The 16,677-nt window shown below is 34.2% G+C and overlaps 1 protein-coding gene across 1 annotated transcript in view; it reads right to left on the reverse strand.

The window, feature by feature from the left end:
* LOC113179489 (anoctamin-3) overlaps positions 1–16,677 on the reverse strand; it is a 120,965-nt gene that overhangs the window by 41,915 nt on the left and 62,373 nt on the right. The window contains exons 11-13 of the mRNA XM_077797500.1: positions 3,939–4,021; positions 3,385–3,525; positions 2,423–2,587 (exon numbers count right to left, since the gene is read on the reverse strand). Of these exons, the coding sequence (XP_077653626.1) occupies positions 2,423–2,587; positions 3,385–3,525; positions 3,939–4,021 (389 nt within the window). The remainder of the gene's footprint in view (positions 1–2,422; positions 2,588–3,384; positions 3,526–3,938; positions 4,022–16,677) is intronic.

Genomic DNA, 16,677 nt, shown 5'->3' on the forward strand with positions numbered 1-16,677 from the left:
AGGCAGCTTCATTTGCATACAAAGTCCACTGCTTTTCATCAGGAAACCAGGTTGAGGAGCCACTGTCCTGACTGATGAAAGCCTGGACAGGCTTGAGAGAGACAGAGGGGAGAGGGGAGCACAAATGAGGAGCAGAGGATCTGAGAGTGTGTGCCGGGAGGTTGCTCAGCCACCATAAATGTTTAAGTGGTGAAAGTGATCCAGTCTATGTGGCTGTGGTTTTAGGAGTGATTCACATATAAAGTACAAAAAAAGGAGTGCATTTAATTTATGATAGAATGTTTTAAAAGCCAAACTGACACCTGTTTGTAAATCAGTAACTCCATAGAGAGAGAGAAATATGTGCATGTTCAAAAAGAGATATATTAAATCAAAAGCATGTGTTACATATTATCCATTACTGAGAGATAATACCGTAAACTTTTGATTATCATTCTTTTCAGTTTCAAAATCCAAGTATATGTATGTGTGTGTGTGTGTGTGTGTGTGTATTCTAGAAAATTAGAATTATGTAAAATTCTGTCTCCTTCTTGTGGAACTTTATTTCATGTTCTTAAATAATATTAAGATAGCATTTGAATAGGTTATATATTATATTATATGGATCTGAATTACCATTATCTTACCCTTGATCAGCTACTAAGTCTCTTTTCCTTTTCTTTTTTCTTTTTTTGCTATTTTAAATAATAATATGACATTAGTACCCTCTACATGAGCTTTGGATTATATGGTTAAGGGTCTCTTTAAAAGAGACTAACAGAAGTTATTATCAAAGATTTGTATTTTATTAGTTTTAAAAAGAATATATTGATTTTAGAAAACCAAGAAAATTCAAAATATATGGTAAATATAATATACTACAGTAAAAAATCATATAAAATCTTATATTCCAGAGAAAAAGCCTACTAGTATTTTGATATATAATTGCAAATATTATCTATTTGGCTATAAGTGCTCTTTAGTTTAATCTTTGATACCAACTTTGTCAGATATATTTTTAAAATTCAAGTTATTATAATGTTGTTCAAGAAACATAATATTTTTGCCTAAATTCTCGATTAATTTGGGCAACTATAAACTATCTGGTGTTATACTTTTTCAATGTTTCCTGTACCCTTCAATCTATGACAGAAAGTCATAAATTATTTTGTGTCTTGTTTGAAGATATTATAAATTAGATTCTTCTTCTACAAATTAAATCAAAACTGAAGAAAGCTGATTAAGTGAAAGATGTTAAGTATTTTCATGGCATTAAAATTTATACTTTTATCACAATGAGTATTCATTTTCCCTAAGGCCTTTTATTAACTTTCTAAAATTTAAACAGCAAAACCTCCTCCTGGTAAAATATATAACATAAGCATTATCACATTTGGAAATAATACATATTACCTGTAAATAGTATCATTATTTATGCATTGTTGAGCTACCTTTATAAATTATCTCATGATGTACATATTCTAGCATCAACACTTACTATATACGATTTGCAACAAGTTTTCTTAAGTTCTCTAAATCCCAGTTTCTTCATCTGCATAATGGAGAGAATATCAACCTTGTGGGATTTATGGAAGAGCTAAAATAAAGATATTATTATGGATGTGCCAGTTAGTGCCACCTGTTTTCAAAGACAATTGGCTTTTATACACAGACTTTGTTGAACAGGTAGGCACAGGCATAATATCACTTCTTAGTCATAGACATTTGGTTTATGAGTCAAGAAATGCATGTGGTGTTGAACCAAAAAGATGCTCTCCTTGAGAAATCAGCACCTAACCTGACAAAATGTTCACATATTTAGAGCCAAAGAAAACCAAGTCATAACAATGTCACAGCACAACAGAATGACAGAAAGAGAGGTCACAGATAGGTAGAGAGCTTTATCCTCCTGACAGAAGAGGGAAAATGTTCATCAAATGTTCATAAAGAAGTATTGTGAAGTGGGGATGGGGAAAAGAGAGAGGATCAGGGAGACAAGAGGAAGAGAGAGAGAGGAAGATTGCTTTTGATCCAGAGAAAGAAAAATGGAATAGCTGTCTGATTATTTTCCATTTCACCTGGGGCCTTGGAAACAAGACTGCACTTTCAAACAGATTTTCCTATGTCTTTCCAACAAATTCTATGAGCTTATTTGAGTGGTTTTCTAATTCATACAATCCCTTATTTGTTGAAAATCACATAGCACTACCTCTAGCACTTATATATTTAATGAATAGAAGTTATCACAAATCTAGATTATGAACTCAAAAGGCAGGGAAGGCAATACAACTAGCATCAATTTTCTTTTTTTAAAAAAAATCTATTCTTTAAAACATATGGATGAAATGTACATATTTCCCTAGTACAAAGGAAAGAGTCATTTTTCCTGCCCATCCCCTATTCACCCAGGGAAAAATATGACTGTATGACTATAAACACTCACAAGATTCAGCAACATGATGATTATGAAATTGATACAGACAGCAGCAGCAGATGTCGCAAACTGCCAGTGTTGTTTGATGAAATTCCACTTGAATGATGCGAACCGTTCCATGACCACCAGGCGGTACACCACAACAGCAAACACAGCAGTGATCACCAGAGAAATCTGCAATGTGGGAAATGAGAGAAGACACCAGTGTTTCGCATCATTAACAAATCAGAAGCAAACACTGTCTCTAAGAGTTGAAGGTGTTAGACTTTCTAAGAAAGAATACAAGGATTAAATTTTCTCTCTTAACCAAGTGAACTACATTAGAGTCAGAACAGTATAAGATTTAAACTTAAACATGATAAATCTGAGAGGTAATGCTTATTTTAATTAGATAATGCAACCATTTCACAATGCATACATACTTCAGGACATCAAGCTGTACACAAAAGATACATACAATTTTATTTGCCATTTAAAATACACAAATAGGAAATGGGAGTGTAGGTCAGTGGTAGAGTGCATGCTTAGCATGTGTACAGTCTTAGGTTCAGTTAACATAAAATAGAATAAGGTAAAACAAATAAAACATCAAAAACAAAAAGACACAAGAAATGTTTAAGCTGTTCTAAGTATAAATTTATCATACTAATGGGCAGATTCTGTCTGACTTTTCTTTCAAATGGAATGCTCAGTTTTAACACAGGATATGCGATTGCAACTTGGATATTTTCATTTTATTTTAACTTACATATGTTTCTTTCAATGAGAGTTTTATTTAAAGAAGTGCAAAACTTTCCCTTATAAAATGCTATTACCAGCTGTGATTTCTATTTTAATTGAAAGAATTACCTAATATTGAAAAGGACAAGGTTTCTTTTGTACTCTCAGGGTCATGAAATGAGTTGGGGTTACATTGTGTATTTTAAAACCTGGAATCCCACAACATTCTGATAGCAATGGTTGTACTCTACCATGAAGAATATCCCTGAGACAGACACGAGAAGACGAGTGATTTTGTCTGATGAAGGCTGATGTGGCTCAGGTTTTCCTGTGATGGGATTTATTACTTCCATCTTGTAATACTTGGCTTCAAACTGGGGGCGAAGTGTTTCCTACAAGAGAAACTAAAGTTATTTCAGCATCAAAACCATAAATTAAAATTTTTCCTCTAAGAATCAATAGAAAACTTCTAGATTTGACCTATTTTTACAATGTCTTCACAAAGATGCCACTTACTAAAAATAGGATGCCAATTACTTTCCAAATAAACTCTAAGCTATATTTTAATTAGTATAATTCTCCACTAATGCAATTTAAGGAAACATCATAGCAGTAGTTTAATAAACACATACTTCATTATTGACCTCTGTTATCTTCATGAAGTTAGAGATCTTGTTAGTAAAAAACATTGAGGGAAGATCTAATGGTGTGCAGCTGCTCCTAGCCTGGAGGTCTGGGCTTTGGGTAGTTCTCAGCAGCCTGTGATATACCAGTTTCCTTATCTCCTGGTTTCCTAACACCTCACCTCTTCTTCTTCCCATTCAATAAGGTCCCAAGCATAGGTCAATACACTTCTTCTCCTTTTCCAAAATTCCAGGAAGACTGTGGCTATAAAATAAAAAATGATGACAATAGTAATAATAATCCTGTACCCAAACCATGAGACATTCTTTTGTTCTTCAGATGAAGTATTTTCAAATTGTTAAATTAATAAAATTAACTATTATGAAAGCAGTATTGAAATTTCTGTTTTCTTCACCCTCTTTTCTCTCTCTCTCTCTCTCTCTCTGTCTCTCTCTCTCTCTCTCTGTCTCTCTCTGTCTCTGTCTCTCTCTCTCTCTCTCTCTCTCTCTCTCTCTCTCTCTGTGTGTGTGTGTGTGTGTGGTGCTGGGAATTGAACCCAGGGCCTCATGCATGCTAGGCAAGTGCTTTACCACTGAGTTACTGCCCCAACCTGAAAGTAATTTTTTTAATACCAAGTGGTTAATTGTATTATTTTACTTGATCCTTAGTGGTTTTCCCCAGTTTTTAGCAGTGAGGAGTTCTAATCCTTCTGTGAATAGCTGGAAGCAGGAATGCAAACCCAAATTATAAGCAAGGCAACTAGATTGCAGCTGAAGGGTAGGCTGAACAATTAAAGGTCTGCATGGTTCTCTGACACTGCTGTTTTAAGGAGCCTTGATTAGAGAAGAGGCCAAGACCTTATGCCAAGACCTCAGCAAAAGGATGAGGCAGCACCCAATTTCAATGACATCAAGGTCCTCTCAGAGAGGTAAATGTGGAGGCCAGGTTTAAACATAGAAGGAAGGCTGAAGCTCACCCTGAAGTAGAATATGACCAAGTCCATCTAAACACATTCTAATTCCAAAAATACATAATGAAATACAGTCCTATGTTACCCGAGGTCCTCATCAAGATGTGACCCACTGGTGAACATATTATTGCCTGTCCACTAGAGTAAAAAGTCTTATTCAAATGATGGAAATTAGGAATGGATGGCTGAGAATACTGAGATCTTAATTACCATGATTGTTTTGTCTCAGAGAAGCTATATGAAATTAATATCATCCTTGATATTAGAAAGATAGAGAATTAAAAAAAGGAGGTTGAACTATCATGTAGTTCAGAATTGAGAGATGTGCAAGGAACTTTCAAGAGGAAACAGAAATCCTGTGAAGGAGTCCATGAATCAAGGACTTCCAATAATGCACCTGATAAATCTTCAAAATGGCAAGCAAACAACAGTCATTTTATTATAATGGGTGATAAAATATTTTGCATGTATACTTAATTTTGGGATCCTAGCTGGATCAGTTAGTTTCCGAAGCAAACACAATGAGAGAATTAATGAGAAGCATTAATGATAGCAGCCCTGCCAGGTTTTAGAAGGGGCAAATATAGGAAGGGTTCAAGAACTAGAGATTTGAATCAGGGAGATTTATAGTTAAATCTTAGATTTATGTTAAATCTTAGAGTTTTAAAATATCCCTGTGCCCAGGTTCTACCTTAGATCAATTAAATCACTATCTCTGGAGATGATCCCCTAGCAACAGAATTTTTTGAAGCTTCCAAGGACTTCCAATGTTGCAGCCAACATTGAGCACTATCCCCTTGAGAAGAAGCGGCTGTGCTGATAAAAGGCAGAATGGAAATCAAAGTCATGGCAATTAACTGTGTAGAACCTCAGTGCCAGAAGCGTAGTCAAGCTGTAGTCAGAAATGAAGACTAGGATTTAATTGTTTACTTCCAATTATTTATAAAGTATTTTAATAATCCCTTTAGATACATTGCTTATAATGTCTTTATCATTCGTTCTCTCAATAGTTCACAAAAATCTGAGTGCCAGCTACTTTATTGAGTATATATACAAAATGTGCCTCAAAGTTTTTATTGTCCACAGTTTCATAGATTACAAATTCGGAATTCTGAAAGCTGAGGTGACTTTCCAAAATCAAACAGATGGTCTGAATTTAAGTCATCCTAATTCCAAAATTCACAATCTTTCTACCATCCAATGTTTCCCCAGATGTTAATGGGTAGACTTGAAAATAAAGATAGTGTAAGGTGAGAGTGGAAATCTGAGAGCAAGTTGTGAAAGCCATGAATAAAGAAGTATCCTGGAGATATGTAGATATAGAAGTAGAAAGGAGAGTAGAAGTCAAACAGCATGGAGTTCACAGGAGGGAACCCTGGTGTACAAGGTCACAGAAAGGATTTTCTGGGAGGAGCACACAAGACAGGTGGTGCATGGTGAAGAGGGGAAGGAGGTGTATTAAAACTTACTCAATGTTAAAATATAAATACTTTAAGATTGAAAGGAAATAAAGCAAAAGTCACTGCTTTCTTAAAGAATAAATTGTCACTATAGATACAGAAATAGGTATAGAAAAATTAGATATATTATAGATATATCATGCTCCAAAGAATGTATACCAAATGTGAGTGGATTATGGAGAACTTTCACTTTCTATATCATACACAGTGCACAAGACAGCATGGGCAATTATGTGTTTTTTTTTTTTTTAAAGAGAGAGAGAGAGAGAGAGAGAGAGAGAGAGAGAGAGAGTTTTTAATATTTATTTTTTAGTTCTCGGCAGACACAACATCTTTGTATGTGGTGCTGAGGATCGAACCCGGGCCGCACGCATGCCAGGCGAGCGCGCTACCACTTGAGCCACATCCCCAGCCCCAATTATGTGTTTTTTACCATTCCGTGTGGGATGTTTTTCAACCATTTCCCTTGTTCCTATAAAACTGGGTTGACTATGGAGTTGAGGAGGACAAGAAACCTCCACCAGAGATGGGAATTTTCCTCCCCTTCCTCTCCTTCACTAATAGTAAATAAGAAAGAACATGGTTAATTGACATATGAATCCTCAGTGCTAGTAATCTTCACCCATTTCTGAAACTGAACTTGACCAATTTTCATTTTATGAAGATTCATGTCAAAATAAGAAGGTACTATAACATCATGGTCATGTTATCCAGGAAAGTCAGTTTTCATATAAGACACAGAGGTGAAAGGAATATTCCAGAAAAAGCTGAATATAAGACTGCATAACTCTGTTCCTTAGCAACTACACACTATAATTATTTTTATACCTGACTCTCTGACTACAGTGGCACTCTTCAATGTTAAAAGTAATTTCAAAGATGCATATGCTATGTCTAGTCCTTGTACTTTTATTTCCTTGTTAAAGTTAATAGCCAAAGGAACAGACATACAGGGTCATATTTGCAAAGGATCTTAAATTGAAACCAAGGCCCAGTAGTTGAAACTTACCATTGACTTTGTTTGGAAACTGTCAAAGCGTCCACAACACTTTATTACAGTTGCACTGTTGGTTATACTTATTCTAATACCTGATTTTTTCCTACACTTGAAGGTAAGTTCCTTAAGTACTTTTTAAAAAAAAATTTAGGATTTTTACTGTTTGGCAAAAATAAATGTTCAAGTAATTTTTTATTAAGCTGAATTTAGTAATTGGAGAGAGTCCATCGACTGTGGTCTTAAACTCTCATACTTTTTCCATTATTCCAGGTTTTCAAATTATGCTCCCTGGAAATTCACTGGAGATAAGGTGAGAAAAGGAGTCTTTCACCTAAAAATTCCCTTTCTTATTTGTTTAATGTATTGAGTAATCAAGTTCAATTTTATTTGGGAAAATATTTATTGTGTTTTAAAACAACTTTGCTGTATTTCTAGGTAGATGTATTGAGAAAAGGGAGAGAAAAAGGGTCAATTTCAAATACAAATGAAGTTAAATATATCTGAATATGGAGGACAAAAATAACTTCCAAGTATTGTTTTCATCAGAATAGATAGAGCCCTTCAGTCTTCTCAAAAGAAGGCTCAGCTGAAACAACAGTGACTCAGAGAACAGCTCTGTGCTTGCCAACTTGGATTACTCCCAAGTGCTACTAAAGACTCTCCTTCATTCCTCAGATTTATTTTCAGTTACATCCTCAAGCATAATGTACTATTGCATGAGGTAGAAATAGAAACCTTGATAAACAGGTTCTACATTTAGCAGAAATGTAAGAATATGGAACATTTTAAATTTCCATGTTAGGGGAACACTACTATTTTTTGTTGTTGTTGTCCACATCCTATGGAAGTACAATTAATGGAGTTCTGTGTATGAGCACAGAGAACACTAATTGATATAAGAAGCATATAAATATGTGTGAAGGGGCAGACTTTGAAGAATTGTTCTCAACTCTACTTGTCACAGAGTCAGACCAGGAACTGGTTAGTCTAGACCTGCTGGTCTTATTGAATTTCCTCTTGGTCTAAGGATACAAAATCTCTCTGTAACTTTACTTTCAATTTGCCTTCCCTCTTTCTCCTTCTCAAACATTAAATAAAAAAAGAACATAGTGAAGTCAGCATTTGAACCCTGAGTACTAGAAATGTTCACCAATTTCTGAAATCAAATGGCAGCAGCTTTTCATCATAGAAAACTTATGTAAAAATAAGAAGGTACACATAAACAACATTTCATTATGTTAAAACAGAAGAACTCTAGCAGGGTGCAATGGCAGGTACCTGCTCAGCACCAGAGAGGCTGAGATAGGAGAATTGCTTGAGCTCTTGAGCTCATGAATTAGAGAAACCAGCCTGGGCAACATAAGATCCCATGTCAGAGAGAGAGAGAGAGAGAGAGAGAGAGGAAACTCTGAACACAATCTTGACCACATTAGACCCTTAAGTTTGATGCAGAGTCCCTCTAAAGCTAACTCTTCATGTCATTCAATATAGATTGCCACTTGTATATTAAGTAGACATTCCAGGAGCATTTGTTCAAATAGAAATAGGGATTTCTATTTAGTTGCTATTTTGATTTAGTTGCTAAAATATTAGAGGTATCTACACAAATAAAAACTTCTCAGCCTTTTTTCAAAATTAATATTTTCAATTGCAAGGTTGATTTTTTTTCAGGCCTTTTCTTCATTTTGCCATTTTCCTACTTGACAAACTTTTAAATATTCTATTGAACTTTTTCTTATAAATGTAACACCAGCAAAAATCACTAGACCAAGCACTTTGCCACTTTTCCACTTCTGAAATCCAGGAACTTTGCCTTTTCCACTTCTGAATTCCAGTGCTTGAAATATACTGGGGTTTCAATTAATAGATGCTAAGCTAATTAAACATGTAAAGAGGAGTAAAATACCTTTAAAAAATGTCCCACCAATAACAACAGCTACTGTTAAAATTTTTAGTGTTTCCATCAAGGTATTTTTCTTGAACAGAATATTTAGGACTTTATACATTACTGTTATTCAGAGGTATGGTCAGGTATAAGGGAAAATAGAGGGAAAAATGAGGCTGTAACTGAGGTCTTTCAAATCTTATCCTTCTTATTGGCTGGCTATCATCCATGGGAAACTTCACCAGGAATAATTACCTTTACAGAATAGTTTATGGCCTCCAGAACATGGCTCCAGTATTGAGGTCTATTCTGATGGCAGATGGCAGGGCCTTAAACTTTGTTAATTATGTGCCTTTCAATCTATGAACATCACTCTGAAACTGGTCTAATCTCTATGAGATCATACTTGACAACATAGATGAAAGCCAATCACTATAAAAATGTTACTAATTTCACTTTTATAATAAACCATAAAATTTACCTTCTTAATAAAATAATAGATGAACCTCAAAACACTATACACTGAGAAACAATCATAGTATGGTAATGGATAAAAAACATGGATTTCATTAGAAATGTTCCAGGTTGTAAAGGTGCATGTGTATATATATATGTGTGTGGGGGGGTATGTATTTTTTATTACGTTTTTTTGATTTGGATAAATAAACAATGATAAGTTTCTGTTTTCTGTAACTTAAAATGAGAATAATAATTTATCCTCTGAGGGGTACTGGAAAAATGAAGTGAGGGACAAATTCTAAGTGCTCTGATCATGCTCAGTCTACTCAAAGGGTATAGTACATTTTAATAACCAATTTTTTTTAAATGCTGCTAGTTGTTATACATAGAAAAGTTTGTAGAAAATCTCTTCATTTCCACAGCATATGAATACTGTACATCTTTGGGTGTCTTGGTACAAAATTCAAGCAAATGCCTTTTTTTTTTCAAATAATATAGCTTTGTTCATATTTACAATGTTAATGAGTCTAGAAGCTCCATGTAGAACATAGACAGAACCTTTGGCTTTCTCCAACATTGGGAGGTAAAGTGGGCCTGACACTTTTTGACAGCTGACTGATGGAATATTGCATCAGGGATACATTTGGTCTGAGTTTAGTAAAGCATATTTAGATGATTCACAGGCACTTTCAGAACTTGTTCAATTCTTGTTTACCATCTAAATTAAAAACAGGTTCTGAGGAAACTCCTTCTAGTTCATACACTGATAATCTCAGAAGATTTGCTCATACTCTATGGTGCCTAAGACTGATAATGGCAGATAAATAAGATTTGAAATATACAGATCTTTAATCTATGGGAAATTTCAAAAATTTTAACTCATCTATGAAAGACCCTAGAGATTTTCCCAAATCACAACAATCTTAAAAATGCACTATATTAACAATAATACGTTATGAAGTTGAAATAAACTTTTCATAAACTATCAATAACAAAAATTAACTTTGAATTAAACAAGCTAGAAAGAAAGACTGAATTGCTTTTATAATTTCTCTTTAATGCATTTTTCAAAACATCATTATGAAGAGGTAATTTTAAGAAGCAGGAAACACAGGTCAAAAGCACTGCAGAAATTTATCAAGCAGTTAGTTGATTAAAATACTGTTACTTTTCAATATTTTGCACTTTTGTGTATGTGATTTTGGAGCATTGGTGGTGACCCCTTTTTCTGTTCCTTTTCTGGTTTTGAAATGGGTCTCCTTATCTCCCACACTAATCTTAAACTCTTGAGCTCAAGGGATCTTTTCATCTCATTCTCCAGAGATCTGTGACTGAGGTACTTGCCCTTGTACCTCACTTCCATTTTTTTTACTTTTGTGCCTAATTTAGTATTTGTATTTTTGCATTCTTTTTCTTATGAAAGACCTCCAAAGTTGCATATCCTCTTTTCAAAAATAGCTATAATGCTTTAAAAACACAGGGGCCTGCCACCCTGCTACATATTCTACATGTTAACTCATTAAATCTTTGCAACACTTCCATATACAAGAACTGTTATTGCTATTTTACTGGTAATGATAACAAAGCTCAAAAAAGCATAATGAACCTTCCTCAAGGATGAGCTCAACTCTGTACCCCAGGTCACTGGGATTCACATGACTGCATTAGTAGGTGAAAGTGCTATTCAAGGGGAGAGATTCACAATAACCCTGGTGTCATTCTTTAAGAATTCTGTTCTGAATTAGCATATGAATATGTCTTTTTTTGTGTGGCTCACAATTTCTAGACCGCTCAGCTTCCTTCAACAACATGGGTTTTCACTGCTCTCTGCAAAGTGTTAAAGGTTCTTACTTTCCTTTCAATGGAGGAGAAAGGCATAGGCATTGTTAGTTGCTGCCAGTGAACTTGATTTCAAAATCCTTCAGGTCATGAATAAGTTTCCTTTTCCTTCTCCTTTTGGGCCATGAAACAAATCAAGATTCTTCTTCAGAGTGTATACCTCTCTTCCAGGCAACTTATTCTCTCTTCTCAGTCCTCTCTATGTCGCTTTGATCATGGCTCAGTGGTGAGAACACTTGTCCAGTAAACTCTGTGAGCTGCTGTTACTGGGAATGTTAATAAATGATTGCAACTTTTATAAATGAAATGCACACGATACGCCAGGATTTCTAATTATCTGCCTTGATTTTTGTTCAAGAAAGAATTAATAAATCACTTGAATCTGGCCCTAAAGGTGTCAAAGTAAGTTATAATGTTATCAAATCTTCTAGTTTTGCTCCATTTTTAAATGCATGCCTGGTTGGAATTTCACTCAATCAATTAAGTTCGTATAAAAATAGTTAAATTGATAAATTAGGCAAAAGTTACCCGAGAAGATTGGACTCTATAATGAAATTAGGGGTTTAAAGGAAGACAATTTGTATAATAGTATATTTCATTACAGAGAAATGCATCAACTGTGGTACCTGCACATAAGAGAATGTCACATTTTTGTTAAGGAGAGCAATATCACTTCCCAACAGGCTGTCCTTGCAGATTGAAGAGGTGTTTGAGTGCTAGGAATAGAAGTCTCTACCTTAAAACTATTTTCTCAGCAGGCAGCTAGAGACAGCCCAGAATTTTCCACATTAGCAAGACCCCCCATCCCCATATTCAACACATACAGTTTTCTCACCTGCCACAAATGGCCCCATCAGGACAATATCATGGTGCCTTTTATCCCTGTTCACAGTTACCTCAAGTAGCCCACAGTTTCCAGATGGTCCCTCTACCCATGGGATTAGATCCTCATACCCTTAGGAGAATGGGGATTGCTTTTGTGATGATCACCTACTCCTCCTCAACTCTTAAGACACTCTCACTATGCCATTTTACTTGGTCAACAGCCAAGTCGTTCACTTCCCCTTACCATCTTGCTCTAATTGAAATCTGGGACTAACCTGAAATCCTACTTTCCATTGAATACCCTCAAGGAATGGCTATTTGTTACCCAAGACAATAGGTACTGAAGATGAGGGGGTGAATTCGTTCTCCTCTCTGCTTTAAGACCACTTATCTCCTTCTTCAGAGATGCACAGATTGGAATCTTGTATTATTGATTCATACTTCCTACTACCTCTCCTCATGGCAGCCCTCCTACTCCCTGAGGAACTCACTCAGCTCTCTGAATATTTTCCAACTCTTGTCTTATTATAACTCTTATCAACTTGTCACCCAAAATAGTTCTTAGAAAATTATAATATACAGAGATAATGTTTCCAGTATCCTAGATTCTCAGTTCTTTGATCTCTATCTTCAAAGTTGATTTCATACTTTACTCCACTCATGTACTCCCCCAGCAGACTTATATGAAGGATAGAAAGTTCTCCATAAATTTTACTTATCATCTCAATCTTTCTAGTTCACTTCCTATAAATCCCAATTCCAATAATCTCTCAATTCACATTTTAAATCCATGGATCCAGTCATAAGCTCACTGTCCTTCCTCTTGCCCTCACTTTTTTCTTTATGTAGACTGTCAATCATCATTCTAACTCTGTGCAGATATTCTCAACTTGCTAGCTCTTGTCCCAGTCCATCATAAGCCCTTGGTTTGAACACAACCATGGTTAAACCCCAAACTCCATTTACCATCTATCTATGCTCATGCACATTAGTATAGCTGGATAATAACACAAGTATGCTGAGTGACTTGATTTATTGTAAATTAATGATTATTAAATATGAATGGATGCTTGAAGTTGCCAAGCTAACCTAGTCTCTCTTCTTTATTTTAACATCCAGCACCTACATTCCTATCGCTCTTGGTTGATAATTTTGCTGTCTACTTCATCATGAAAAAGGAAGCAATCAAAAGAAAAGATTCTCCCGATCCACATCTAGCTCTTTATCGACAATTGTGTTCATGTCCTCTACATTCTCACATGAACGAAGATAAACATATCCCTTGTAAAGATCAACTCTTTTGTGAACAAACTCCCATCCCTAATGTAAAAGAAATGGCTCAAAGATCTACATATACATTCAAATATGATCACTGTATCTCAATGTCAGAGCACCAGCCTGTCATGTTTAAGACCCTAGGTTCAATTCCCAGTACCACAAACACATATACACTCACATAAACACAATCCAAAGAATATTTTTAAGTGAAAAAGAATCAGATTTCAGATTTGAATGAGCCAAAAATAGGAAGAATATTCCAGATAGAATAAAAAAGTAAGCTTACAGATGTTTTAAGCATAGTATATTCACTCATTTTTTCTATTACTATTGTTAAATGTATTTATTTACTTATACATAATTCACTCACTTATTCATGAATTTATATATTTAGTGAGCATTACTATGTGCCTGATCTTAGCCTAGCTCTCTGTATAAAGCAAAGAAAAATGCAAACAAAAATGTCTGTTTTCATGGGCCAACTTTCTAGTATAGGAATAGATAACTTAAAAACATAGTAAGATACAGGGTATGACAGATGGCAGAAAATGTAATGGCAGAAATAGGCAGGGAGGAGATCAGCCAGAACAACAACAACAACAACAATAATAACAAAAAACAAAGGAAAAGAAAAAGAGGCTGTAGTTTTAAAATGTGGTCATGGAAAGTCTGTAGTCAGGAAAAAAGAATCAATTGAAAATGAAAAATTCACTCATTTTTTTTTTCATTCAATGGATATATATTGAGCAGCTAGTATGCCAAGAGATAGACTGAAAATGATCTGATACAAGTGATTGTATGCTTAGCAGGGTTTCACCCAACTTTTATTAATTTTGACATTAAGATTCAACTTTTACCATATTAAAAATTTGTAATATCTACTATTAATTGGGTCTAATTGAGTTTGGCTACTAAATGTCAAACAATTTGGATCTACTTTTTCCTGATTCATTGACTTCTCACAAACAGCTAGAAGGTAAGAATTAATCTCCCTATTTTGCAAATGAGACAACAGTCTTGAAAATGTGATGGTACTATGCCATGGTTATAAAACCTGTAAGTAGAAAACCAGGATCCAACAAGGAAACTCTAACCTGGTGGCCTGAGTTTGTCCTCTCAAGCTCCTGACTGTCATGGTACTCATGAGTTTGGGGAACCCATTGAGCGAAGGAGCCCTAGAGTTCTGACAACAAATTAAGACTCCATGGGACCACCTATGCCACAAGCCATTCTAATAACAGGTGTAGTCTGTGACCAAGAAGGAACACCCTAATGAAAGCAATGGTTGCTTTTTAAATGTTTCTAACACATTTCAGCAACCCATACTATTTTGTTTTCTTTACTAGAATTGAAGGGCAGATACAAAGGCACAGTAGGAACTTGTTTTAGATCCTAAATAGTATGGAAAAAAATACTCCATAAAATATATTGAATCTATGAATGTCTGTAAGCTTTACTAGGTATTATTCAGAAATTATTCAAAATATCTGATTTGGGATTCTGAATTTAATAGATGCAGTATATCAGTTGTCTCAAAAATTTATGATTCCCAAAATAAATGTGTGTGAAACTATTTATCCTCTTGTACATTTTAATAATTTCATTGACATTTTATTTTCATATATTTTTAAATATATGAACACAATTTCCAGTGCATTATATAAATGAATATTTAAAATATAATTTTACACTGATCTTTTATACTTTATTATAATACTTTAAGATGCTTTCAATAAACTCTTCTATTCAATTGCACATTTTAATCATTGCATTTTATCTTTAAATCTATTTTCATTCTATTTATGCCTTAGAGTATTATCTGTAATACAGTTACATTCGTAAGATTTGTATTGATCATCTTGACATATCTTGTGAACAACAATAAAAAATAAGTTAAAAAGTTTTAAGATTTCTTTTGACCACTAGTATCTTACTTTTAAAAAGTTATTACATCAATAAGTCAATATAATTCTTTTTCAAATATTAATAAATAATAAATTTATGCTCTAATATTTTATTATAAACACATCACTTTAAGATATCTATGAAGATTTTGTTTGTTGTTCAATACCTTCAGGTATTTACCAATACTATTAATTATGACTTCAATGAGATAGGTTTTGTTTCAGTATCGGCTCTTTTTTCTCATAAAGACATTAATGGAGAAAACATATTCACATGAGTGAGTAGACAGGAATGCACCAGGTTTTGTCATGGTGATATCATTTAATTCCTGGAGCTACTGCCTGAATTAAATGCCAGAATCAGATAGAACTATCCTATAGTTATTTTTAGTGATTTACCCAGTTTCAACTTTTTAGCCCACTGTTGATGTATGTATGCATGGCAAGCATGCATACTTGCATATATACATACATATGCCATATCAAAGCCTATACTCAAAAAGGGCACTGCCCTAAAGTATCCTTAGCATAAAAATGAAGCAATTAGCCTTTCTATAAAGTCATAGTTACATGAAGATCATATTAAAACATCACACAACTTAACGGGAAACAGATAAGTTTATATATTAAACAGCTATTTGCATTCGTGAAAATTACTCCTATATTTTTCTTTTAACAGAATATTGAAAGAAATGAAATGTGATGAACTCTAAAATGAATTTCTGGTCATTTTATTTATAAAGAATATTATTGAAATACCTTCAAATAATATAACCACAATGCAATTTATTTTATTATTAAGGAAATATTTCTTTGATGCTTAAAGTACCCATACCCCTGTGGGGAGACAATATGTGAATTTAATTTATAACTTATTTTAAACTCATAACCTACAGTCAATGAATCTGATCAATACAAACAAATTCCCTGTGTGTGACATTAACAAAGGGCATTTGATGCTATAGGATTTTTACAAAAATATACTATATTGGATCACGAACAACTTGATTTCATTTATACTGTGATCCCAAGCTACATCCTGGTTCTGTTTTCAGATATAACAGTGAGAGTAACATGACTTCATTTTCTAGAAATTCCTCTTGTGAATGGTACTGACAGTTCAGACAAAGAAGCAGATGTTCTTCCTCCAAGTATTCCTGTCTTAATGACCCTAAAGCAATTCCAAGTACCAAATGAAAGGCACCATAGTAGGTAAGTACAATTTTTTTTATATAAGTACTGTACAATGTGTCATCTAAGCTGGCTTGGATGATGAAATTGTCAGGTAATTGTCCTATTTTAT

The sequence above is a fragment of the Urocitellus parryii genome, chromosome 4 (assembly GCF_045843805.1).
Source record: "Urocitellus parryii isolate mUroPar1 chromosome 4, mUroPar1.hap1, whole genome shotgun sequence".
NCBI lineage: Eukaryota > Metazoa > Chordata > Mammalia > Rodentia > Sciuridae > Urocitellus > Urocitellus parryii.